The following is a 27,595-nucleotide window of genomic DNA, read 5'->3' as shown; positions in this document are numbered from 1 at the left end:
CTTACTTTACGTCTAAGCTTCTGCTTTCCGTTTTATGCAGTGGTTAACACTTGAGGGAGGTCAGCCATGACAGTATGCTGTCAAATCAGTGGTTTGGGAAAGAAGGGGGTAGCAAGACTTCACCAATGTTTTTTGGGGGGTCGCCAAAAAGTTAAAGAACTGCTGGTCTGTATGAAAAAAGGAACAAATACTTGAATCTTTGTATTGAACAGCCAAATCCAATTTGACTGACAAAGTTCTGAGTCAGGTGCAGCCCTGCACAGTACGCTGCAGTTAAGGGATTATTTTCACTTATGTGACTTGTGTACAAATAACTGGAAAGGTTCTATAACATCCAGATGAGCAAAACTGTAACATTTGTAGAGGCAATAACAACCATATATTTTTAAACTATTGACATTCTGTAATAGGGTAAGTAGGTAAAAACTGTAATTTTTTCACAGAGGCCTCTTTGAAAGGCTTTTCCTATCTGCAGCTCTAAACTGAAATCACAGGAAAAGCTGGGGACTACTTGGAATAAAAAAAATAAATCTGTCATCACATTTATGCTTCCTTCATAATCAATTTTAAAACTAATTGGGTAGTTCATCCTGTCAATGATGTCAACATACAGTATAACTTTCACATCAAAACATTTACACAAATCATTGATTTTAGCCACAGTGTGACCTGCAGCACTCTGTTGCACCTGCGAGTATTTTGTCATTTATATAATGTCATTTTTGTCACTGTAATAATTATCTCAAATTGATATGTCTCTGTAGCTACTGCATGTTTGATTATGATGTTGTACGTATATCAGTATAATTCATTAAAAATTAAAAATTAATTACTCTGCTAGCATTTAAAACTTAGGGAACATTCTATGCTTGCATGCTGCTTCAATCATAACATTACATGACATTACATCATTTAGCAGATGCTCTTTTCCAGAGCGACTTCCAAATAAGTGCAATCAAACCAATATCATTTTGGGCTTAAAGAAATGCTCCACATTTTTTTAGGTGCACAGTAGTTAACTTGTGTCTGGAGGGCCCTGAGTCTTGAGGGATATTCAGCTAATAAACAGAAGAAAGTATAAAAACTGAGAGCATAACTCCTCAGATAGAGTCTGTCACATTTGGCATGGAGGACAGTCTTCCTCACAGCTACCAACAGAGTCTGGAGAAACATTTATCAGTGTGGAGAGGATCTTTTGACAACTCAAAGAATCACTGCTCCAAACTCTAACTGTCTGTCTTTGACAGACATGCTCCATGGACAAACAGAAAGCTGATCAAGAAACAAACCAATTTAGGTCTTTTAAAGCAAAAGAACTTTGCTAAAACCTGAAAATTAGGCCTCATAGCAGAGAATAATTGCACTCTTAACCTTGTTCATAGTTAATATATAAAATGTAAGAAGACAACCATAATTTAAAAGCACTGGAGAAAAGGAAATGTACACCTCGTGGAAAATATGTTAGTAAATATTTACTCTTCATGGTTTGAATACAATCAACCGATATACAATTTCAGATATTGACTTTACAATGTGCCTTTTTCAATCTGTGTTTGCTGTTGAAACAAAGAAGACCATTTATGGACAATATATCTCATTTTACTGTATTCACTCTCTCAGAACTGGAAGACTCAATGTTAGTCAGACATACATATTTCACTCTTGCTCTTGCTGTGTATTTTCTCATAATTCTATTGAATGGGATTTTGATAGCAACAATCCTATTGGAGAAATCCCTCCATGAGCCCATGTATATTTTCCTGTGTAGTCTGTGTATTAACGGCTTGTTTGGAACAACTGGTTTCTACCCCAAATTCATGTATGACTTAATCTCTGACACGCATGTGATATCTTACGGTGGATGCTCCTTGCAGTTCTTTGTGATTTATACCTCAGCAATGTGTGAGTTCACAACATTAACAGTGATGTCTTATGACAGGTATGTGGCAATCTGCAGACCCTTAGACTATCACTCTGTTATGACAAACAACACTCTCATGAAATTACTTCTGTTTTCCTGGCTATTACCCGTGTTCTCTACATCTACAGCACTTCTGTTAACAAACCAGTTGTCATTATGTGGATCCCACATTGACAAACTCTATTGTGACAACTTGTCCATGGTGAAGCTGTCTTGTGGACCCACTATCAATAATAATAGTTATGGTTTTTTTGGACTTGCTCTGTATGTCTCTCTTGTAATTCTTATTATTGCTTCTTATATTAAATTGATCATCGCATGTGTGAAATCCACAGAAAGCAAAATCAAATTTATGCATACCTGTCTGCCACACTTGCTGTCCTTAATTAATTTCACGATTGCTTTATTATTTGACGTAATGTATGTTCGATATGCATCAAAGGATTTCCCACAAAGTCTACGGAATTTCATGGCTTTAGAATTTCTGATAATCCCACCTGTTTTTAACCCCTTAATTTATGGATTAAAATTGACTGAGGTTCGCAAAAGAGCCTTCAGAGCTGTTAAAGTCAAAGGGATGGACCTTTTTAATATAAAAATGAGGTAATAGCACCCATTTTCATGCACTTGTGTGGAGTCTTAATTTTTACTGTGGTTTGTTATTGTGTTTACTGTAAAGACAACTTGTAAACATGTCCCAATGAATGCCCTAAGACAGAAACTGGTGTTCTGCACCCTGCTGAATGAGATTGTGATGGTGAGAAATTTACACTAGCCAGACGCAAACCTGTAATGTGTGTGAAACGTGTGTGCATCAGTGCACGTACCTGTAGCATGGACGTCTCCTTTTGGGGAGGGGTGTTTGGGGGAGGGGGGATCAGAGTGGTAGAATGGTTGTGGTGGCTCCAAAGAGAAATAACATTTGTGATCTTCAAAACAATCGGTATTATCTGTTATCTGCTACTGTAATCTATGAATCTCTTTTAATAAAGGTTATAAAAGTTTTACTTACCTGTGTCTGTGAACTGCTTGTTGGCTTGGTAGTACATACCTGTGCAATGATGCAATTATTGTTTTACCATACAGACATATTTTTCAGAGCGATGTAATTACATGAGAGAAATGTAGCTAGTTAGAAAGATGATTTCTGCAATGTCGGCTCCACAGAATGATTAACATTATACAAGATGAAAACAAACTTCCCATGAACATTTATTTGCATTTAATAAAAAACAAAGTAATCTTATGGCTAGAAGTTCTGTACTTCCCATCCTTCACCTACTCATGCTCCCAATGTGGCTCACATACTGGCTCAAATACTGTGGCTCAAAATCTACAAAGTTGCAGGTTTTTTTGACTGTAACAGACAAAATTATACAAAGTACGATATAGTTAAGGGATTGTTTTTATTTACATGAATTGTGTAACACATCTTACAATGAGAAAGGTTCCATAGCATCCAGATGAACAAAACTGTACCATTTGTAGAGGCAATAATTTCTCCACCAATCATATATTTTGAAACTACTGCTATGCTGTAATGGGTAAGTAGGAAAATACTGTAACTTTGTTGGAGAGGCCTCTTTGAAAGGTTTTTCCTATCTGCAGTTCTAAATTGAAATCACATTAAAAGCTTGGGACTACTTGGAATAAAAAATAAATCTGTCATCACATTTATGCTTCCTTCACAATCAATTTTAAAACTAATTGGGTAGTTCATCCTGTCAATGATGTCAACATACAGTATAACTTTCACATCAAAACATTAACATAAATCATTGATTTTAGCCACAGTGTGACCTGCAGCATTCTGTTGCACCTGTGAGTATTTTATCATTGAAATAATGTCATTTTTATCACTGTAATAAAATATCATTTTAGGTGTAAAGAAATGCTCCACATTTTTAGGTGCACAGTAGTTAACTTGAGGGATATTCAGCTAATAAACTGAAGAAAATATAAAAACTGACAGCATAACTCCTCAGATAGAGGAGTCCTCAGTCACATTTGGCATGGAGGACAGTCTTTCTCATGGCTACCAACAGAGTCTGGAGTAACATTCATCAGTGAGGAGAGGATGTTTTGACAACTCAAATAATCACTGCTCCAAACTCCAACGGTCTGTCTTTGACAGAGATGCTCCATGGACAAACAGAAAGTTAATCGAAAAAACAAACCAATTTACGCCTTTTAAAGGAAAAGAATTTTGCTAAAACCGAAAAATCAAATTAGGCCTCATAGCAGAGAACAATTGCACTCTTAACCTTGTTCATAGTTAATATATTAGATGTACAAAGACAACCTTAAGCACCCCCCCCCCCCCCCTCGCTTTCCTATGTTGGTGTCTATGCAAGTGCTGTGTGGCCCAGGCGCCCTGGTGGTCAGATCACGCTTTCAACCCTAGCGGCCTAGGGGACCTAGTGGTCAACTTACTGTTTAAACACCAAGGGGCCTGGGGGCCCTCACACTGTAAGCACTGACGGGCCCAGCGGCCCTAGTGGTCAGCTTACGTTTTAAACACCAAGGGGTCTGGGGGCCCTCACATTGTAAGCGCCGAGGGGTCTGGGGGCAGTAGTGGTCAGCTCACATTATAAGCACACAGGGGCCTAGTGGTCAGCTTGCACTTTGCGCACTGAGGGCCCTGGTGTTCAACTTCCTTTGGAAGTCTTGGGCCTGGGTCTTGAAGGCCCCCTGGCAGTCCGAGGCCGCGGGGCACTGGCCCCACTGGCCCGGTCCATAATCCAGCCTTGCTTCAGATATTGACTCTGGAGTCTTAAATCTGTGTTTTCTTTTTGTGTTTACTGTAAAGACATCTTGTTAACATGACCCAATGAACAGAAAGAAAAACCTTTAAAACATATCCTGATTGTCAGCTCTTTGTTGTTTAAATGGGTGTGATTTGCTTTCATTTGTACCTTCACCATCACTAATTGTTGGCCCAATTTTTAGGCATTCTGGGAGATGACTGGCATGAGATGTTCATGGTCCTTATATACTGTTTGCCAGACATCAAGTGTCAGGGATAATTTTGAACTCACTCACAACATGCAATATAATATTTAGTTGAGTGTGGTTTGCTAGTGGAAGACACAGTAGCAAAGACGACGGCAGTTAGTAGTTAGCCAGCTAACAAAAAAACGTAGTTGTTATAAAATGGTTCAGTGCTTTGTCCCAGACTGCAAATTTTTCAGGTTTCCAAAATGCCCCACGGCATAGTTTTACATTATGGAAACTGTGAATGTTATCTCTGTAAGCACACCATCAGAGAGACGTCTATCAAATGTAGCTAATTAAATGTGCATTTTCACTCAAGTCGAGTGCCTAAATCACGTGTAAGAAGAATTATCTTTTTGCTTAATCACCAAAGTGTTTCTGACTCTGTAGATATGTCTCAAAGGGTTCGGGCGTTTTTCATCATTCAAAATTGTGAGCTATTTGGTAACCTGACTTTGCTAGCTAGCTAGATGGTTAGCTGTGCTACCTAACGTTACACTGGCCTACACACACCGACATCCTGTAGGTCTAGACCTCATGCTCGCCCTGACCAAACCGGTGATATGGCCCTCAAAACAACTGAATTCCTCTGCACGCCCTGATTTAAAATGGTTTTCGCCGTGCTGAAAACTTCGGGTCTCATCCTTAAAGAAGAAGAGAATATGGTTAAGCGACACCACTGCTGCTAACGATGAGCTTGCTATTGCTGACAGGAATGACTGCTAGAGACGAGCTCGCAAGTTAGCTGCTATAGCATTAGCTGATAGTAATGATTAGCCGCACTCTAGCTAGCATGGCCAGAGAGCGGGAATGAGAAAGCTCCATGGTTTCATGGGACGTGTAGTTTTTAGCCCGTGGTTGTACCAGCATATAAGATTTTAAAAAATTAAATGACGTAAAAATTAGCTTGAAACAATTAAAATAAACAATATAACTCGCAAGTTGGGATCACAATATATAATCCGGAAATCGATGTGACATTCTATCACAGATTTGGCATTAAATTTCATTTAAAATGGTATTAAAAGGGTCTTAAAATTTAACATTTAACTTGTTTATACCTGTAGACACCCTGGGAAATTAGCTTATTTGTCGTCTTATTTGCCGTCACAACATGTAGACAGGAACATTTTGGAGTTGTTAGGTCTATTTTGTCACTTTTGGAATCTATAGGCTTGCTGGTGGTACCCACTTCCAGTGAATTATGCTAACCTAGGCCAATGGTGTGGGTGTCAGACTGGGTTATTGCATGCACAGAGAAGAGAATGGTATGTGTCCTCTTATCTAACTCTGGGGTAGACAGCAAATAAGCTAATTTCCCAAAAAGCTGGCATGTTCCTGTAATTGTTTAGCCCTGCAGTGCACACACTGGTCAAGTTTCTACTACTATGTCTGTGAATGCACAGCAGTATGATTGTTTCCTTAACATTTTACCAGCATTCACGATGTTGTGCGACACTACAAGAAAATCTTGGGAATGGTGCAGAAGGGCTACAACATGACAAAGGCATTCAAGAAGGCAGGTGTGTCCTGGAATGATGTAACTGCCACAGCACCCATTGCTGAGCTGTACATCGTTGACAAAAGCATCCCCATCGGAGTGGCAGAAGATGATTGTACCATTAGCCAACTTGCAGCTAAATGTGCTGCTGAAATTGTCAATGATCTTCAAATGAAGATAATGGAGTTGAAGAAAAAAAGAGAATTATTGCCGTTTTATGCACAATAAGGCCGATAAATGTTTTTGTTTGCTCGTTAAATGTTAAGATAAATGTTTTAAGTTTGCCGTTTTATACATGATAAAGTTGATAAGGCAATCTTGTCTTTTGTTTACTAATTATTTTCATTGTGGTTTTTGATTCAAATTTTGGTAAGGGTGAAGAGTTTGTCAGTGCCAAGGTATAAAAGAAATAAAAACTGTTTTATGTAATATTGTGTTTCTAGTGTATTTGTAAAGTGAAAGTTTTCTTAGAGTGCTTTTAAGTAGCCTGTAGAATCTCAGCTAGTCTTCACTTTACTTAGGTAGTCCAAATGAACATCTAGAGATGCTAACTGGTTATGCAAGTGATAGTCAACTTCCATATCTATTAATATGTTGTTGAGTTTGCAGACTCTCAGTTAGTTTTCACTTTACTTTGGTAGTCCAAATGAAAATCTTCAGATGCTAACTGGTTAAGCAAGTGAGAATCACTTTCCATACCTATTTATATGTTGCTGAATTTATAGATTCTCAGCTATCTTTCACTTTACTTTGGTAGGCTAAGGGAAAATTTACAGAAATTAACTGGTTATGCAAGTGAGAATCAACTTCATGTTTACATATGCAGTTGAAATGCTGGGATAAAAGATAAGGTGTATGAATGTTCTACATATGTGAATAAGCCAGTAGTCCACAGTATTCTGGTTAAGTAAATGGCAAATGGACTGCATTTATATAGTGTTTCTTCTACTCTGAGCACTCAAAGCGCTTTACAATTCCATGCCTCACACTCACCTATTCACACACACACACACTCACACTGATGGTGGAGGCTACCATGCAAGGCCCCAACCTGCACACTGGGAGCAGTTTGGGGTTCAGTGTCTTGCTCAAAGACAATTCGACAGGGTCAGGAGGAATCGGGATTGAACCAACAACCTTCCTGTTGCTGGACGCCCTGTCTATCTCCTGAGTTTGCATGTACAGATGAATATGTTACAGATACAGATGAATTTATTAACTACATGAAAAAAAAAACATTTACCACAACCAGTGTAGGAACATGCAACAGAAAACTTACTCATGTTCAACATGGATAAAAGAAATAACTTAAACACATTCATATATATATATATAATATTGACATTAGTTGAGCTTTAGAATTAGAACAACAATTAATGAAACGGTTTTTTGTTGAATGTTTGTATCTACATTGTTGAATATTAGAATATTCAACAAAGATTAATGAAATGGTTCACTAATTGTTTGTTGAATATTTGTATACCATAGGCTGAGTGAGTTGTTGAAATTCAACTAACTTATTCTGAGAATATGTGGGTATATTCATGAATCATTACATATACTCTATAGATAATCTAGTAAACATCAACAGACAGAGTGAAACAGTTGAATTGTTGAATCTAAACTAATAAGTTGTTGAAATGTTAGAAATACAATTTGACAACACGCATGCAATTTGCAAAATATGCCGTGCCGCTATAAAGTATCTTCACAAGCAGCACGACTAATTTATGATCTGTACCATATTGAATTGCATAGCATCATATTCTTCTGTGTCGCATCGTATCGTGTTGAATTGCATTGTGTTGAATCAAATCGTGTCGAATCGCACTGCATCGCAATAGGGGTGAATCATATCCTATCGCATTAGTAGTTGCTTCATATGTATCTTTAATGTATCAGATCGTTGGCAATGCATCAAGATGTGTATCGCATCGGCCTCAGTGATGGAGATGCACATCCCTATTACAGACACAGTGGCTGACAGGCTTGTAGTTGGAACGGCATAAGCAAAGTAAGTGACACCGAAGAAAAAGCAGTGCCCGTGAGCAGCTCGAAGGACAAAGACATTGTCAACAAGAAAGGTCACTCAGCTTCAGTAGTTTGGAGATATTTCGGCTATTTACTATCCGACAAAAAACAGAGCAGCGTGCACTGCAAACTGTGCTGAAGACATGTGCCATCAAAGACAGGCAACACCACAAACCTGCTTCATCATTTGAAATAATATCACCTGTTAGAACACGCAGAAAGTAAGAAATTACAGTCCCAAACGAGTGTTAGTGGACCCTCGACAAGCACTAGGCCAGTACCCAGTGCGACTACCCAGCAGCAAACAATCGTATCGGTACTTTCCAGCCTTACAACAAAAAAACGAAAAGGCACAAAGACATCACAAATGCAATTGCTTATTGCATTGCAAAAGACATGCTTCCCATTAGCACTGTCGAAAATGAGGGATTCAAGAAGCTTATCAGCTGTCACACAGCAGCTTTAAAACCTGAGACTGTAGACAGACTTGTCTTTCTTGCCCATAACTTGTAAGGTAATGGCTTTGCTTGTTTAAAACTTGTACAGAAGACACTGACCACAGTTGAGATTTTTCTTTTGTCTATTTACTTTGTTTACATTGTCAGCTAAAACACTTACAAAATGTTTCAACCCATCTGTACATAGAGTTTGGCGTGCTGACCAGAATTAAGATTTCTTTGTCTAGTTATTGCTTTATTTATCAACATTATCCTTTAAAACACTTTTAAGCTTTGCAGTTTGAGCCATCTTACATGTGTGCTGTATCACACTGCAGCACTTAATTTTTCTATTAAGATATTTATTTTGTTGAGGAAAAAGGACTGAAAAAGGATTTTACTTAATTTTACTCATACATATTTTGATGTTAAAAAAAGATTTTATCATTATAATTGTTTTGAATGTTCTGCTGTTTGGCAAGTGTTTGTCATGTTCTGACCATAAAGAATGGTTTAAAACCACAATTAACCGTGGTGGTGGAACTGGCTGCGATGCAAGGGGCACCAGCTAAAATCTTGCCTAGGGCACCAAATTGGTCAGAGCTGGCTCTGATGTATATCAGTATGATTCATTAAAAATGAATTACTCTGCTAGCATGTAAAACATGGGGAACATTTCATGATTGCATGATGCTTTAATCAAAACAATATTTTTTTTGTCTTATCCATCCAGATTACAACTGTCCTTGACAGATCCGCTCCACTGACAAACAAAAAGCTAACCAAAAAACAAACCATTTAGGCCTTATAGAGCAAAAGCACTTAGCTAAAACCTAAAAATCAAATTAGGCCTCATAGCAGAGAAGAATTGCACTCTTAAACATACTCATCATTCATATATTAAATGTAAGAAGACTACCTTAATTAAAAGCACTGGAGAAAAGGAATTCTACACCTCGTGGAAAATATGTTGGTAAATATTTACTCTTCGTGGTTTGAATATAATCAATCAATATACAATTTCAGGTACTGACTTTACAATGTGTCTTTTTCAATCTCTGTTTGCTGTTGAACCAAAGAAGACCATTTATGGACAATATATCTCATTTTACTGGATTCACTCTCTCTCAGCTGGAAGAATCAATGTCAGTCAGACAAACATGTCTTGCTCTCTCTCTTGCTGTGTATCTTTTAATAATTATACTGAATCTGATTTTGATACTGACAATCTTGCTGGAGAAATCCCTCCATGAGCCCATGTATATTTTCGTGTGTAGTCTGTGTATTAATGGACTATTTGGAACAACTGGTTTCTACCCTAAATTCCTGTATGATTTAATCTCTGATACACATGTGATATCTTTCGGTGGGTGCTCCTTGCAATTCTTTGTGATTTATACCTCGGCAATGTGTGAGTTTACAACGTTATCAGTGATGTCTTATGACAGGTATGTGGCAATATGCAGACCCTTAGACTATCACTCTGTTATGACAAACAAAACTGTAGGAAAATTGCTCATGTTTTCCTGGCTTTTACCTGCTCTCTCTTCAACTATAGTACTTCTGTTGACAAACCAGCTGTCATTATGTGGATCCCACATTGACAAACTCTATTGTGACAACTGGTCTATAGTAAAGCTTTCTTGTGAGCCTACCATCACTTATAATATTTATGGAGGTATTGGAACCATAGCATATGTGTCCCTTGTAATTCTTATTATTTGGTCTTATGGTAAGTTGATTATTGCGTGTGTCAAATCTACAGAGAACAAATCCAAGTTTATGCATACCTGTGTGCCTCATTTGCTGTCTTTAATTAATTTCACAATTGCTTTATTATTTGACGTAATTTATGGTCGATATGGATCAAAGGATTTCCCACAAAGTCTACGCAACTTCATGTCCTTAGAATTTCTATTAATCCCACCTGTTTTTAACCCCTTAATTTATGGATTAAAACTGACTGTGGTTCGCAAAAGAGCCTTCAGAGCTGTGTCTTCAGTCAAAGGAAGAGACCTTTTCAGTGTAAAAAAAATGTAATAGCACACTGTTTCATGCACTTGTCTGAAGTCTTAAATCTGTGTTTTGTGTTTGTGTTTACTGTAAAGAGAACTTGTTAACATGACCCAATGAATAGGCAGAAAAACCTTTAAATCATATCCTGGTGGTCGGCTCTTTTTTGTTTAATGGGTGTGATTTGCTTTCATTTGTGCCTTCACCATCACTAATTGTTGGCCCAATTTTTAGGTATTCTGGGAGATGACTGGCATCAGATGTTCATGGTCCTTATCCACTGCTTGCCAGATATCAAGTGTCAGGGATAATTTTGAACTCACTCACAACATGCAATATAATATTTAGTTGAGTGTGGTGCCACATAAATGGCACATAAATGGGACACAGCAAAAAAAAGCCTCAAGAAATTGAATTCACCAAGTCCTGTATACAGACTTAATTACTGTAGCATAAGCATACTACATATTTTGACAAAAGAGAATCTTTGCTCTTCAGTTCAGTACTTGGATACCAGTTAACCCGTGAAAAATGCCACAGGCTGCCGAATCTTATGGTAGATCTCTGACAACAAACTAAAGCGATGCTGCTACATCATTGATGACCTGCTGGCATGGGGAGACTCACCAAAACAGCATGATCACAGGTTAGTGAAGCTGCTGGAGAGGGTCAGAGAAAACAACCTAAAGTTAAACAGAAACAAATGCAAAATCAGAATGACAGAAATCAAATACATAGGCCACATTCTCAGTGCTAATGGATTCAAACTGGACAAGGAGAAGGTGAGAGCAGTTGTTCAGCTACCAACACCAGAGGACAAACAGTTTTGCCAGGATTGTCCTTTTTTTTGAGCGACTGTCCTGGAAAATTAATAATCTTTCCCGGGACACGAATTGTCCCAGTTTTTTAGAATTTTTTTAGATTTTAGAATTTCACAGTTTCAGATAAAACCTCATTTGGTTTCCTTCTACTGCTATTCTGTTTTCTTCCTGGTTATGTTTATACATCCAATCCTGTGCCCGTAAATGGGTAAAAACAGGTAAAACACAGCGATGATTGGCCATGTCTATACTTTTATTTGATTGGTAGCGGAAATACGAAAGCTTACCTTATTGCCTAGCAACTGCCAGGCTGTCGGTCTGCCGCGCGCATCCACATCCACGACCCCACCGTGAGGTCAGTTGCTAGCTAGAGGTAACGCTATTATTATTATTTTTTAACTTTCTATTTATTTTGTCGGTTTTGTGAAATGGGGGGAGAGACAGATGAGGAGGACGACAAAACAAAATCAGACGAGACACCAGCATCAAAGAAAAAACGATGTACAACTCAGACTGGTCAAAAAGAGAAAACTTTTCTGAATGGGTAAGGCCCACCCAAGGAGACCCGTTCTCTGCCAGTTGTGTTTTGTGTCCAGCCAAAATTTCAGTTAAATATGAAGGAAAAACAGCACTGGAAATCATACAATAACAAAGAAGCACCAGAGTTTTGTATTAAGCAAACGCAAAAAATCTAGTCATTTTAACTTTTATGACAAAAAAAGGTTCACCAGAGGAAGGCAGGATAACAACAGTGGAGCTTAGCAGTGTATACCACGGAGTGCTTCATGGCCACAGCTACTTATCTACGGATTGTGGCAATAAAGTAAGTGTGAAAAAGAGGAGAAATGTCAGTGTTAGGTTGTCCAAATTCATTAAGTTATATAGTTGTTTAGATGTATTATAATAGATTATAATCATGTTTTCATTTCTAAAGGGAGTAGACCTTTGGACATATGATTAGATTTTATAGTAGATTACAATTAGACAGAATATGTTTTAAAGTAAAAAATCTATTTAATGTAGGAAAGGACAGCAGCAGACAAAGGAGTCCAGAGTGAGCAACTGCGTCAGTGAGTGCGTCTGCGTCAGGGAGTGTGTCTGCGTCAGGATGAATATAGGTAACAGAGGCAATAGGGAGTCCTACAACTGTTAAAATAGTGTATTTACAAATATGGCTTAATCCCCCCCCCCCCCCCCCCCAAAAAGGTCCAAGTGTCCCGGTTTTTCACGAATCAAAGGTGGCAACCCTAGTTGTCAACCTATACAGTTTGCCCGTATAAAATACCGGGTTTGCACATATACTGCGGGATACGGTAAATGTAGTGTAATACGGGGTTTCCCCAAATAGAAACAAACACAAAAATAATAGAAATTAACAACCTGTAAATAGTAAATTAAGCTGTAATATAAATTATCAGGCTGTGAATCATCTGAAAATGATGACTGGGTGATGCTAATAGCAAGCTAGCTTACATGCACAGTGGTTCTGTGGCACGTCTGATTTTATTGCGTAGCTAGCTAGCTAGCTAAGTAGTAATCCTGCCGAATTTTATTAAACATTGTAGGGCAAAACGTTTCGTCGTAGCTGGATGGCTCAGGCAGAAAGGTTTGGCAAGCTAGACTCCACAGTGATCAAGGTTAGCGGATTCTTCTGCGGCTAGTTAGCATTAACCTGTAAGGTACAGTATCTCAGAAGGCAACGGAAGAAATTGTGTTTGGAATGCCCTTTGAAGTTTGAATACGTCACACGAGACTTACGTTTACTCCCACATCACCGTCTTCATCAAACAAGCGCAGTATTGACACAACGCATTCACACTAAGCTTCACAGGCACCAAACAAAATTACATTTTAAAATAACTGAAAGGATAAAACCCTAAATGATAATATTGCCCATTATAATATTAATATATTATTCAATTGTGTATTCTCCCACTCATTTTTTGGTAGTAGCATCATTACTAGCAGGCTACATCATTAAGCTGCTGCCTACTAAGGCAGTGACTACAAAGTCACCTGCCTTCCGAACAGCATGCACAGGCCTTTCTGTTGTTTTTTTTTTTCTCTGATTGGCTAATACTCCTTGCCTCCGTTGGTTAGGAGTGAGATGCTTAGGGTAAGAATATCAGGGTCAGAGCCAATCAGAGGCAGAGTAGGGGCGGGTCTTCACAGAATGAGGGTGGGAAAAAAATGCAGTCCAAACAGAAGGTTTGGACCCCTCACAACAATTTCTCCTTGGATCTGCACAAATCTCATAGGTGACCTATTTTGATCTCAAAGCGGCGAAAGTTGAGGAGTTTGCATCTTTGATTTTATGACGTCAACAAGCCTGCAACGCTATCAGTAGATGCAAGCTCAGAAGGCATTGGCGCAGTCATACTGCAGAAGGGCAAGTCTGTTGCGTACGTATCACATGCACTCACTGACTGCCAGGGCAGGTATGCGCAGATAGAAAAAGAATTGCTCGGCATAATATACGGGTGTGAGAAATCCCATCAGTATGTTTATGGCAAAGAGACTGAAGTGAAAAGTAATCACAAGCCACTGAAGAGTGTCTTAAAAAAACCTCTCCACCAGGCTCCAATGAGGCTGCAGAGAATGCTGCTAAGACTACAAAAATATAGTCTCAAGGTTCTATACAAGCCAGGCAGAGAACTCCACATTGCTGATGCTTTAAGCCGTGCTTACCTCAGAGAAACAGAAGAGGATTTGTTGGAGGAGGACCTGGTAATAAACTGCATTGCACACCAGCTATCCATGACAGAAGAAAAGCAGGTGTGTTCAAAAGTATGACAGCAGAGGATCTGGAAATGCAGACATTGAAGAACACCACTACAAGAGGATGGCCAAGGAAAAGGGATGCAGTACACAAAATAATACAGCCATACTGGACTTTCAGAGAGGAGATCAGTTATTCATATGGAGTGTTGTTTAAAGATGAAAAGCTCATTGACCCAAAAAAACTCAGGCAAGAAATGCTCAGAAAAATATATGAGTCACACCTAGGAATGGTCAAGTGTAAAGCTAGAGCAAGAGACATCCTATACTGGCCAAGAATGACCACTGAAATTGAGGAAATGATATCTCAACTTACAAGTGAGGCAGAGTACATCACAAGCAAAAAGTCAACAGTATTATGAGCACAATAGTTAGCCAGACAAGGTACAAGGTCACAGACCATAGTGGCCAGAAGGGAACATAGACTTGTAGTAGTGAGTTCAGGTAAGTAGGTACAGTTTTGTTGGATGTTCTGAATGTAAGCAGCAAGGCCTTGAACTCAGCTGCAGAGGTTTAATGATGGATGCAGGTGGGCCAGCCAAGAGGGCACTGCAGTAGTCTAGTCTTGTGATGACAAGAGCCTGGACTAGGAGCCCTGCAGCATTTTCATATTTAGATTTTCCTGATGTGGTTCAGAGTAAATCTGAATTGAGGGTCTGGCTGGGATAACGAGGACATCCATCTAAGATAGGTTCAGTTGAAGGTGGTACTGCTTCTTCATCCAGACTGAGATGTCTGACAAACAGGCAGAGATTTGAGCTGTAGAGTCAGTGCAGTACCAGTGATGCCCAGATCAGTGAGAGAAGACAGGAGAATCTGGTGATGCACTGTGTCAAAGGCAGCAGAAGGGTTTAGTAGAATGAGGACCTGGAGGCAGTTCTTGCCAACCGCAGGGTATCGACAACATACAACATTGGCCATCTCAGAGTGGCCAATTTTAAAGCCAGATTGGTTGGTTATTTAAGACAGATTGGAGGTCATTCTGGGAGAGGAAACGGCAACCTGGGTGAAAGCAACTCATTCAAGAGTTTTAGATAGGAAAGGGAGGAGAGAAATCAGTCTGTAGTTTTCTACATGTGAAGTGCTTTTTGAGCAGTTCGGTTACCTAAGCCTGCTTAAATGCGGTGGGGAAAGTGCCAGTAGTGAGTGATGTGTTGATGTTGTGCATGAGTGCAGGAGAGATGGCTTGTAGGCAGGTGGTGGGTCGATTGCAAAGAAGAAGCTTGGAGATGTCAGCCTCAGACATAGGGGAGAATGCAGATAGTGATGTGTTGTGTGTGGGTGGAGACTGGCTGTGAGTTTGTGGAGCGGAGAGCTGACTGTTGATGGCTTCCACCTTTTTAGTGAAAAAGTAGTGAAGTCATCAGCGGTCAGAAAGGTGGTGGGTGGAGGCAGAGGGGGACAGGGGAGAGAGGTGAATCTCATGAACAGTTTGTGGGTGTCTGAAGTGCTCTTTATCTTGTCCTGGTACAAAGCGGCCTTGGCAGTGGAGATTTTGGATGAGTAAGAGTAGAGGAGAGACTTATACTTACTCAGATTAGTGGGGTCTTTTAATTTGTGCCATTTCCTCTCAGCTGTCCTGAGCATAGTCCGCTGGTCATGGAGAACCTCAGAAAGCCAGGGGTTGGAGGGTGTCGCATGTGCTGGCCTGAAGGCGAGAGGGCAGATGCTGATGAGGCAGGAGTTTAGGGCGTTTACGAGCATAGAGTATGTGATAGGTCAGTGGTATCATGTATGTCAAGTGAGGAGAGGTGGTTGGGAGAGGGGAGGGAGGCGGAGACCAGGGAGGAAAAATGAGCAGGTGAGAAGGGACAGACATTGCAATGAAAGGAAACAAGAGGAGGAGAGGATAGTGGACATGGAGATAGGCACACAGTATCCTGAATGAAGAAGTTATCAGACAGGTGTAGAGGAGTGACAACAAGATTTCTGTGATTCGGGATGAGATCCAGCTGGTTAACCACTTTGTGAGTCGCTAGGGTGCAGCTGGCATTTCAGGTCGAAGGAGGCCAGAAAAGTAAGAAAGTCTGCAGCCTCAGGTTTGTCAAAGTGGATGTTCAGGATCACGAGCTGGCTGCTGTCTTCAGGGAAGGAGGATAGCAACATGTTCTCCCACCAGGTCTCCTAGCAGGGCTCCACCTCCTCACCCCGGTTCCTGAAGACAGGCGTTCCACAGGGATCAGTGCTGGGACCTTGTTCTCTCTCAACATCAGAACACTTGGAGAGGTCATAACAGCACATGGCTTGTCATATCGTTCATATGCAGATGATACACAGCTGTTCATTTTCTTTCCTACCAAGATGGACATCACTCCTGAGATATCTGCATGTTTCACTGATATCTTCGGCCAGATGAACAAGCAACAGCTCAAACTGAACATTGACAAGACTGAGATAGTCTATATCCCAGGAAATATGTCTTCTACGAGAAACCTCTCAATTTGCATTGACAATGCAAAGGTAATGGCAACCACAACTGCCAAAAACCTAGCGGTATCTCTGGACAGAAACTGTCATCCACTGGCACTGCAGCAGCCATAGCTTGTGCTAAAGCAGAAGTGGTCAAAAAGAGTTGCATTTGCTGAAAAAGAAACTAAACTAAAGTTAGAGAAAGCAAATATAGAGTCTACATTGGAAATGTTGACCACTGAGAAAGAAGCAGCAGCTGCTATAGCTGAAACAGAATTTCTGGAAGCAACTGCTGACTTCATTAGTGATAAACAGAGCTGCAAATCTGATATTCGGTAAAAGCCCAAAGGTACCATGCAGCGCACCTCAACTTATGTTCTCAAACTCCCAGAATCACACAGTAATGTCCAGTCTACACCAGAATTATACCATAATGATGGGCTCAGAAACACAGCGTCACCTCTAATAAGCGTTGCAGTAGTTCCACATCTCCCTATCAAAATAATCCTTTCCTAGCTCATACATGCAAAAATGCAAAAATGTCACCAAGGCTCCCACGCACACAGATTAGAGACACAAGGACTATCCAACGCACATCCAACAGCCATTCACCAAACCTCCTTCACAATGATGCCTGGCAAAATCATTCTTATAAGAACCAAGGCATGACAGACTTTATTATGTTCTTTGCACCATGTGAACAAGTCTCCAAACAAGACAGAACTAAGATGTTCCTCACACCAACCTCAGAACTGGATCCTCTTGTTCCCCCTAAACGTTCTGTAGATGTAGATGCTTTAATTCTTTGGGTTATAGTGCTATCCGTGGATACCAGATGGGGAGTGTTCTGTTACAGAATGTGGTATCCCTATTCTTTGCCAAGTTTGTCCTTGGGCAGTTCCTGTAGTGTGGTAGTGATGTTGTCATTACTGTCATGTGACTCATGAGGAAGTTTTGATGTTAGACTGCGTGGTGGTTTGTTTGCTCTCCTGCTATCCAGTTTAATCTTGTTTATACTCAAGTACAAAGTAATACCAAAAAGTACAAATAATATCTGGATGTTTTAAGATTGGGACGTGGTTTAAAATATTTACCTTTGACTGTAACAAGGAGCAGGGTGAACCCAAGGGATGCAGAGATGACTCGCAACACAAGAGGTTTTGTTCAAAAGAAAATAGTTACCTTTACTGGAGACTCGGGAGATACAAAACAGGCTTGGTGTGCACGCATGTGTGCGCATGCACGCACACACACAAGCCATGGCATCTCAAGACTGAACAAACACATGAACAAAGGACAGGATGCATGCACACACACATATACAATTTATAATTTAAATGATGTAATTTCAACAATAGTACTAATTTCAAATTGTTTGTATGTCAGTGGAGAACATTTCCTGTTTGCATTCTACTTCGATCAAAACAATACCATTCTGGACGTAAAGAAATGTGTCACACTTTTTTTTAAGTGTACAGTAGTTAAGTTGTGTCTGGAGGGCCCTGAGTCCCGAGGAATATTTGTCTAATTAACCAAAGAAAGTATAAAGATTGAGCATAAATCCTAAAATAGAGTACGTCGCATTTGGTGTGTAGGACAGTCTTCCTCACAGCTACCAACAGAGTCTGGAGTAACATTTATCAGTGTGGAGAGGATCTTTTGACAACTCAAAGAATCAGTGCTCCAAACTCCAACTTTCTGTCTTTGACAGGCATGCTCCATGGACAAACAGAAAGCTGATCAAGAAACAAACCAATTTAGGTCTTTTAAAGCAAAAGAACTTTGCTAAAACCTAAAAATCAGATTAAGCCTCATGGCAGAGAAGAATCGCACGCTTAATTTTATTCACACTTCATATATCAAATGTAAGAAGACAACCTTAATTAAAAGCACTGGAGAAAATGAATTATACACCTTGTTTAAAAGATGTTGGTAAACATTTACTCTTCATGGTTTGAAAACAATCAACCGATATATAATTTCAGATATTGACTTTATAATGTGCCTTTTTCAATCTCTGTTTGCTGTTAAAACAAATAAGATTCATGGACAATATATCTCATCTTACTGGATTCACTCTCTCAGAACTGGAAGAATCAATGTCAGTCAAACAAACATGTCTTGCTCTCTCTCTTGCTGTGTATCTTCTAATAATTATACTGAATCTGATTTTGATAGTAACAATCCTCCTGGAGAAATCCCTCCACGAGCCCATGTATATTTTCCTATGTAGTTTGTGTATTAACGGGCTGGTTGGAACAACTGGTTTCTACCCTAAATTCCTGTATGATTTAACCTCTGACACGCATGTGATATCTTTCGTTGGGTGCTCCTTGCAATTCTTTGTCATCTACACATCAGCACTGTGCGAGTTTACTACATTATCAGTGATGTCTTATGACAGGTATGTGGCAATATGCAGACCCTTAGACTATCATTCTGTTATGACAAACAAAACTAGTAAACTTGCTCCTGTTTTCCTGGCTTTTTCCTACTGTCTCTTCAACTATAGCACTTCTGTTGTCAAAAAGGTTGTCATTATGTGGATCCCACATTGACAAACTCTATTGTGACCTCTGGTCTATGGTGAAACTCTCTTGTGAGCCTACTCTCGTTAATAATATTTATGGATTTCTTGGAGTCATTTCATGTGTGTCTCTTTTAATTCTTATTATTTGTTCTTATAGTAAACTGATTATTGCATGTATCAAATCTACAGAGACCAAAACCAAATTCATGCATACCTGTCTACCACATTTGCTGTCCTGAATTAATTTTACAGTTGCTTTAGTATTTGACGTAATGTTTGCTCGCTATGGATCGAGGGATTTCCCACGTAGTCTACGAAATTTTTTGGCCTTATATCTAGTATTCCCACCTATTTTTAACCCCTTAATTTATGGATTAAAACTGACTGCTGTTCGCAAAAGAGCCTTCAGAGCTGTTAAAGTCAAAGGGAGAGACCTTTTTAATATAAAAAAGAGGTAATAGCACACTGTTTCATGCATTTGTCTGGAGTCTTAAATCTAACTGTGTTTTCTGTTTGTGTTTACTGTAAAGACAACTTAACAAGACCCAATGAGTGAACAGAAAAACCCTGAAGCATTTAGATGTGGTCGACTTTTTTGTGTTGTTGAGTGATTTTTTTTCATCTGTACCTTCATCTGCTCCATTTCTTGGGCCCGTTTTGAAGCACTCTGGGGGATGACTGGCATCAGATGTTCATGGTCCTTATATACTGCTTGCAAAATCCAAACAGGAAAAACAGGCAGGAAACGAGACAGGCAGAAACACTGAAACGATCTGGCAAACAACACAGAGACAAGCAGGGTAGATATAGGGCTGGGCTGATTAGGTGATGGGAGGCAGGTGTGCAGGCAGGCAGGTGGAGACAATCAGGTGGGCGGAGACAAGGCGGAGAGCGGGGTAGGGCTAGAACACAAGGAAAACAAAAGCACATGGACAGGGAAAAAAAAAACAAAAAACACAACAGCTAAGGGGCGGGAGCCCTGACAAAGAGACCGAGTGGACCTGGGAGGTGATATAGAACGACAATGGTGAAGTAGTAGTGGTATGAGAGACGGTTATTGCATGGAATTCGAAAGAGGTGGTAGAGAGGCTCTGGAGGGGTGCAAGGCAGTATTTCCAAGATGGAGATACTAGCAGGCCTGTGCCCCCTCCTCTGCCTGAAGACCGTGGTGTGTGTGTGAAGGAGTAGGATGAAGACAGGGCAGCAGGGGTAGCAGTGTTGGTAGGAGAAATCCAGGTCTCAATGAGAGCCAGGAACTGAAGGGAGTTGGACTCAGCGTAGGCAGTGATGAAATCTGCTTTGTGGTCCGATGACGCTTATATCTGAAGCGAAAAACTTCGTTTTACAAGTTTTGAACTAACCAAGCCCAAACATTTTAATATACTTGTAGGCCTAGTGAGTGATGTTGTATTTTTATTTGTTGGTAATGTAGACATAGTACGCTACAAATGTGATGCATAGGTATATGCATCACATTTCTGTTTTATTTTGTAGCCTACTATGTTGATTTGTCAGTATTTATTAATAAGGACTTTATTCACGTTAAAAGGAAATGTGATGTCAACATTAAATAAATCGTAGCCTACATAAAATTGCAGTTGTGATAAACAAGAACTGCGATACATTGTGCGCACCTAAAATATGTTAAAAATGTAAATATAAAATAATATTCAAGGTAGATGAGCAAAATAATATTGAATATTTTTAATTCCTACAATAATGTCACGGAAGTGCTCTGATTCCTTTTGCATCATCACAGTGAATGGCGGATGTAGTTCAAGTCTGCTATACTGAGAACTAACGGTTCTGGCAACATGTAGTCACCATGTGCTGACTACTACTGTAGTCACTTCATAGTCAGTGACTCTTTTGAGGGGAACAGAACCAGTGTACTGGGAACTTGTCAGCATAGTCAGTGAATCTTTGGAGTCTGAAGGAACCATTGTACTGAGAACTTGTCAACAGTACATCAGGACAATAGGGGGAGCTTAGAGTCTTCGTAGTCACCGGATCTTTTGTATTGTCCCACATCGTCAGCATAGCCAGAGAATCTTTCGAGTCTGAAGGAACCGTTGTACTGAGAACATGTCAACAGTACATCAGGTCATTCAGTACACAGTACACAGTGAGGGCATTTTGAGTCTTCCAGAGTCAGTCACATGCTGTAGTCACCATGGTCAGCATAGTCACTGAGCTGCTGTGCTGAGATGGCCAGTGGGAGGTGTTTCGAGTGTTTTTGCATTTCAGCCATTGGCTAGTTGTCGTCAAGAACGTACAGCTGATACAGTCTTGTGATAGGCTGCTTCATGGACAGACCGCATAGCTAATATCCACTGTAGAGAGAGTTATAGCTGCTATGCCAGCTAATCAGCGCGCATGTTTGCAAAGGAAGGAACAAAGCTTTTAGACTAGCGATTCAGTACACTCAGTTCACCTCAAAGATTCGTTCCTTCACAAACTTCACATCACTAGTTAATAACAATGATACAAAAAAACAAGCGGGCTACATTTCAGAAATTTTTATATGAATTATATCTCTTATATGAATTGTGTACAAATCTTAGGTGAAGGTTTCTATGACTTCTATGACTTCCCAGTGAACATCATCATACAGTGTGTACAGGCCATAATTTCTCTCCACCAATCAAATATCATCAAATTACTGATATTCTGTAAATGGGTAACTAGTAAATACTGTAACTGTGTTGCACAGGGCACTTTGAAAGCCTTAATCTATCTTCTGCGTTAAATAAAAATCACAGGTAAAGCTGTGGACTACTTGGAATACAAAAATCCATCTCTCATCACACTTATGTTTCCTTCATAATCATTCCTGTGAGTATTTTCTAATTTAAATTATGTCATCTGATCACTGTAATAATTATTTCAAATTCATGCCTTTGTAGCAACCACATGTTTCATTATGATACTGCTGTGTTTGTATGTCAAAATGATTCATTAAAAATGAATTATCCTACTAGCATATACAAGATGGGGAACATTTTCTGCTTGGATTCTACTTCAATCAAAACAATTGGGCTTAAAGAAATGCATCACAATGTTTTTTTTAGGCACATAAGACTTGTGTCTGGAGGGCCCTGGGTCCTGATGGATTTTCAGCTAATTAACTGAAGAAAGTATAAAAAATGAGAGCATAACTCCTGAGATAGAGCGTGCCACATAGGGCTTGCAGGACAGTCTTCCTCACAGCTACCAACAGAGTCTGGAGTAACATTTATCAATGTGGAGAGGATCTTTTGACAACTCAAAGAATCAGTGCTCCAAACTCTAACTGTCTGTCTTTGACAGACATGCTCCATGGAGAAACAGAAAGCTGATCAAGAAACAAACCAATTTAGGCCTTATAAAGCAAAATAATTTTGCTAAAACCTAAAAATCAAATCAGGCTTAATAGCAGAGAAGAACTGCATACTTAATCTTATTCATAGTTCATATATTAAATGTAAGAAGACAACCTTAATTGAAAGCACTGAAGAAAGTGAATTATACACCTTGTTGCTAAACATTTACTTTTCATGGTTTGAATACAATCAACCGATATATAATTTCAGATATTGACTTTATAATGTGCCTTTTTCAATCTGTGTTTGCTGTTGAACCAAAGAAGACTGTTTATGGACAATATATCTCATTTTACTGGATTCACTCTCTCTCAGCTGGAAGAATCGATGTCAGTCAAACAAACATGTCTTGCCCTCTCTGTTGCTGTGTATCTTCTAATAATTGTACTGAATGTGCTTTTGATAGTGACAATCCTCCTGGAGAAATCCCTTCATGAGCCCATGTATATCTTCCTGTGTAGTTTGTGTATTAATGGACTGTCTGGAACTACTAGTTTCTACCCTAAATTCCTGTACGATTTAATCTCTGATACCCATGTGATATCTTACAATGGGTGCCTCTTGCAAATATGGTTCATTTATGGCTCGGCAATATGTGAGTTTACAACATTATCAGTGATGTCTTATGACAGGTATGTAGCAATATGCAGACCCTTAGACTATCATTCTGTTATGACGAACAAAACTGTAGTAAACTTGCTCCTGTTTTCTTGGCTTTTTCCAACTGTCTCTTCAACTATAGCACTTCTGTTGTCAAAAAGGTTGTCATTATGTGGATCCCACATTGACAAACTCTATTGTGACAACTGGTCCGTGGTGAAACTCTCTTGTGAGCCTATTCTCATTAATAACATTTATGGATTTCTTGCACTCAGTGCATGTGTGTCCCTTACAATTCCTATTATTTGGTCTTATATTAAACTGATCATTGCATGTATTAAATCTACAGAGACCAAAACCAAATTTATGCATACCTGTCTGCCACATTTGCTGTGCTTAATTAATTTCACAATTGCTTTGATTTTTGACGTAATGTATGCTCGATATGGTTCGAGCGATTTCCCGCGCAGTCTACGAAATTTTTTGGCCTTAGAATTTCTGATAGTCCCACCTATTTTTAACCCTTTAATTTATGGATTAAAACTGACTGCGGTTCGCAAAAGAGCCTTCAGAGCTGTTAAAGTCAAAGGGAGAGACCTTTTTAATATAAAAAAGAGGTAATAGCACACTGTTTCATGCATTTGTCTGGAGTCTTAAATCTAACTGTGTTTTCTGTTTGTGTTTACTGTAAAGACAACTTCTTAACAAGACCCAATGAGTGAACAGAAAAACCCTGAAGCATTTAGATGTGGTCGACTTTTTTGTGTTGTTGAGTGATTTTTTTTCATCTGTACCTTCATCTGCTCCATTTCTTGGGCCCGTTTTGAAGCACTCTGGGGGATGACTGGCATCAGATGTTCATGGTCCTTATATACTGCTTGCTGGATATCAAGTGTCAGGGATAATTTTGAACTCACTCACAACATGCAATATGATATTTAGGTGATTGTGGTGCCACATAAACAAGACAGAGACACAGCAAAAAAAAAACTCAAGAACTTGAATTCAACAGATCCTGAACACAGATTTAATTATTGTAGCATGAGAATATTACATATTTTGACAAAAGAGAAGCTTTGCTCTTCAGTTTCGTCATAGCTTTATATATTCATATTAAAGTGCCACTGAGTTTTTAAAATGTTAACAAATTTTGTTCACTTTAATATCCAAACACCAAAGTGAAATACTTGGCGTCCTAAATTAACTTTTTTGCCCATGTGCAAGGATGGCTGGTAGATGTAAAAAATTCCCTGGCCAGCCAAATTTTTCACCAGACAAAACAATTTATTGCAAATCAAGCTGCATTTTAACTGGATCCTCCAAGGCAGACATCTGTATGGTAGCAATGTCATATATTATTAGCTTCAACCACTAACCAGCAAGCTAACGTTACAGCTATGCGTGACAGCTAAACCATGTTAATGTTTGCTGCTACTAGCTAACTAGGTAGCTCTTTAGTGAGCCAGAAAGATAGTATCTAAGTACATAAAGAATCGATGAAGCTGGAGTCAAACTTGCTCACATGCCTGTTCAAAAAATTAGAAAAGGGTCTTCCCTTTTTTTACAATGGCATGTACCATTCTGAACATGCTCCTCATTTTTCTGTCATCTGTTCACTCTCTGTAGTTAACTGTCAACTCCTCTGTAAATCAACCATAGAGCCAGTTACCTAAAACATACGATGTCACGGACGTGGTTAAGAGTAAAACTAAAATTACCTCTCAAATCAGAATTAGCTAATACGTTGTCAAATCAAGCCGAATCTTTCTGCAGTAGAAGAATTTTCACCATGCTGTCGAACGTAGCTTGTGATTGGACAAACAGAGATTGCACAGCAAGGACCAAAACGCGATCTTGCAACTGGAGAATGAAAGAGTGCTACCGCCATTGACTTACAGTAAAAAATAAATGAATACGTAAATTAAATTAATGTATGCAAGCAAGTAAGTGCAAATACATAAAAAATAATTAATCAGACTGAAAGGGCTGTGTATTTGGCTATTTCACATGCAACTTTTACCTTCCAAAGAGAAAATCTACCTGCATTTGCGGCCTAGCATTTGTAAATGTTGAACCCTGGCGCATAAATCAAATGCTGCAGAAGCTTAAAGCATATCGAAAGGAGGATTCAATGAAATGTTTTGCAGCACATCTGTGAGGGATTGAGCACAGCAGGCAAAGGCTTCTTTGCTGCACATAAGAATTAATGGATGTTCTGATTATTAAGTATTCAGGACCATATGCAATAAGATACTGCAGCAGATGAAAGCACTGATACATATATGCAGGCCAAAATACCACAACACAGATGTTATGGCAGGACTTTTCAAACTGTCATAGAGGCAATTTGTTTAGCCACTGCAGGACAGATAAAAACAACAATACAGGATTTTTTCACTGACCTAATCGTCAACAGGTTCCCCAGACACTTCATCAAAGAAGGAGATATGAGAAATGCATGGAGGAATTGTGAGTCAGGCACAAGGGAATGGTTTGGGGTGAACCTTAGTGTGTGTCCTGAAGTAGAATCAGAGGTTTTGGATAAACTGCCTGACCCACCATGCTACCAAAACAAATGTCAAAAACAGATGTTCTTCCTGAGTAACTGGAAGAATTTATGTATTTATAATTCTAATAACAGTACCCACTTCACAGCCTGTATGAATTGTGTACATGATAGAAAGGTATGGGCATTAACTGATAACTGATAATTTGTGGTAATTGTACAGGAAATAATATCAAGCAATATTTTGGAGCTATGTGTCTTATTGTCCAGTGTCTATATATGTTGGAGGTGTTAAATTCTTGTTGTTTTATTCTATACCCACAACTGGTGTGTAATGACCCACTGTAACACAAGACTTTGTGGGTCATCTGTTTAGAGCCATTTTGCAACGTACAGTATCTGCAAAAGAAAAGTCTGTAATAGTGTGGTCGACTGGCTGTTATCTGCAACAGTTTGTTTTTGTCAGCGAATGGCTCACACATATAAAAATGTGGGGAAGTGCACAGCAAACATGAACCACAAGTACAAAGTAATAACAAAAACTACAAATAATATCCAGACATTTTAGGTTTGGAACATGATTTAAAATATTTATCTTTGAGCAGGGTGAACGCAAATGAAGAGATGACTCGCAACACAAAAGGTTTTGTTCATGGGAAATAGTTACCTTTACTGGAGACTCAGGAGACACAAAACAGGCTTGGTGTGCACGCATGCACACAAGCACGCATTAAGCATGGCATCTCAAGACTGAGCAAACACATGAACAAAGGACAGGACATAAATAAGTGAACACAGGTGAAAGACATTAACTAAATGTAACATAGCAAACACAGTAACTTATGTGGCCATCCGGTGGCCAGCATCAAAAGCGGCAGCTACATTCCTGACATTGAGCACAAGGTCGGTGCAGCGAGACAGAACTAATCTGATCTAAGGTTACATACACCGAATGCAGTCACTAGGACAATAAAGTGCTGCTGTACTACCTAGGCAAAAACGTGCTACAGATACAAGGAAAGAGATAGAGCTACAAGTACAAGCCAAGAATCTTAGATTTACAAGGTCAAAATGGCAAGGGTGTCAGTCCAGGTAGAGTCTGAAGAGGTGTGTCTTCAGCCCATGTCTGAAGGGTTGGAGTGAAGGAGTTGTTCTCAGGGGGGTGGGGAGTTCATTCCACCACTGGGGGGTGATGATGGAAAAGCGACGTTGCGAGGAGCGTGGGCCTTTAGTTCTGTTGGTAGGAGGAGCGAGGTGTCCAGATGTAGCAGAGTAAAGTCTTCAAGCGGGTGCGTAGAGTAGGATGAGGTCCTGGAGGTAGGTCGGGGCAGTCTTTTTTGCAGCAGAAAAGGTGAGAGTCAAGGTTTTGAAGCGGGTCCTGGCTGCGACCGGGAGTCAGTGGAGGGATCTCAGTAAAGGGGTGACGCGGGAGAACTTTGGGAGATGGTAGATCAGCCTAGCAGCTGCATTTTGGATGAGCTGCAGTGGCTGAATGGTGCAGGCTGGGAGGCCTGCAAGGAGGGCATTGCAGTAGTCCAGGCGGGAGAGCACAGTGGTCTGGACCAGCAGCTGGGTGGAGTAGGTGGTCAAGAAAGGGCGAATCCTCCTGATGTTGAAGAGGAGGAATCGACAGGAGCGTGTTGTCTGCGAGATGTAGTCGTTGAAGTCCAGCCTGTTGTCGAGGGTGACTCC

General features: G+C 39.7%; 3 protein-coding genes and 1 pseudogene across 3 annotated transcripts; all 4 read left to right on the top strand.

The window, feature by feature from the left end:
- Positions 1-1,580: 1,580 nt before the first annotated feature.
- Positions 1,581-2,528, top strand: LOC118774165 (olfactory receptor-like protein COR6). Its single transcript, XM_036523320.1, has one exon. It carries the CDS (start codon positions 1,581-1,583, stop codon positions 2,526-2,528), a length of 948 nt encoding a protein of 315 aa, XP_036379213.1.
- Positions 2,529-9,973: 7,445 nt separating this feature from the next.
- On the top strand, positions 9,974-16,185 carry LOC118774164 (olfactory receptor 142-like). Its single transcript, XM_036523319.1, has 4 exons — positions 9,974-10,909; positions 11,458-11,679; positions 12,018-12,073; positions 16,071-16,185. The coding sequence occupies exons 1-4, from the start codon at positions 9,974-9,976 to the stop codon at positions 16,183-16,185; spliced, it is 1,329 nt and encodes a 442-aa protein (XP_036379212.1).
- Positions 16,186-19,004: 2,819 nt separating this feature from the next.
- LOC118774163 lies at positions 19,005-19,893 on the top strand (annotated as a pseudogene).
- Positions 19,894-23,070: 3,177 nt separating this feature from the next.
- Positions 23,071-24,018, top strand: LOC118774162 (olfactory receptor 142-like). Its single transcript, XM_036523318.1, has one exon. The coding sequence runs from the start codon at positions 23,071-23,073 to the stop codon at positions 24,016-24,018; it is 948 nt and encodes a 315-aa protein (XP_036379211.1).
- The last annotated feature ends 3,577 nt before the right edge of the window (positions 24,019-27,595 follow it).

The sequence above is a fragment of the Megalops cyprinoides genome, chromosome 3 (assembly GCF_013368585.1).
Source record: "Megalops cyprinoides isolate fMegCyp1 chromosome 3, fMegCyp1.pri, whole genome shotgun sequence".
Lineage (NCBI taxonomy): Eukaryota > Metazoa > Chordata > Actinopteri > Elopiformes > Megalopidae > Megalops > Megalops cyprinoides.
The sequence above is the reverse complement of the archived record's forward strand: the minus strand, read 5'-3'. Positions and strand labels throughout refer to the sequence as shown.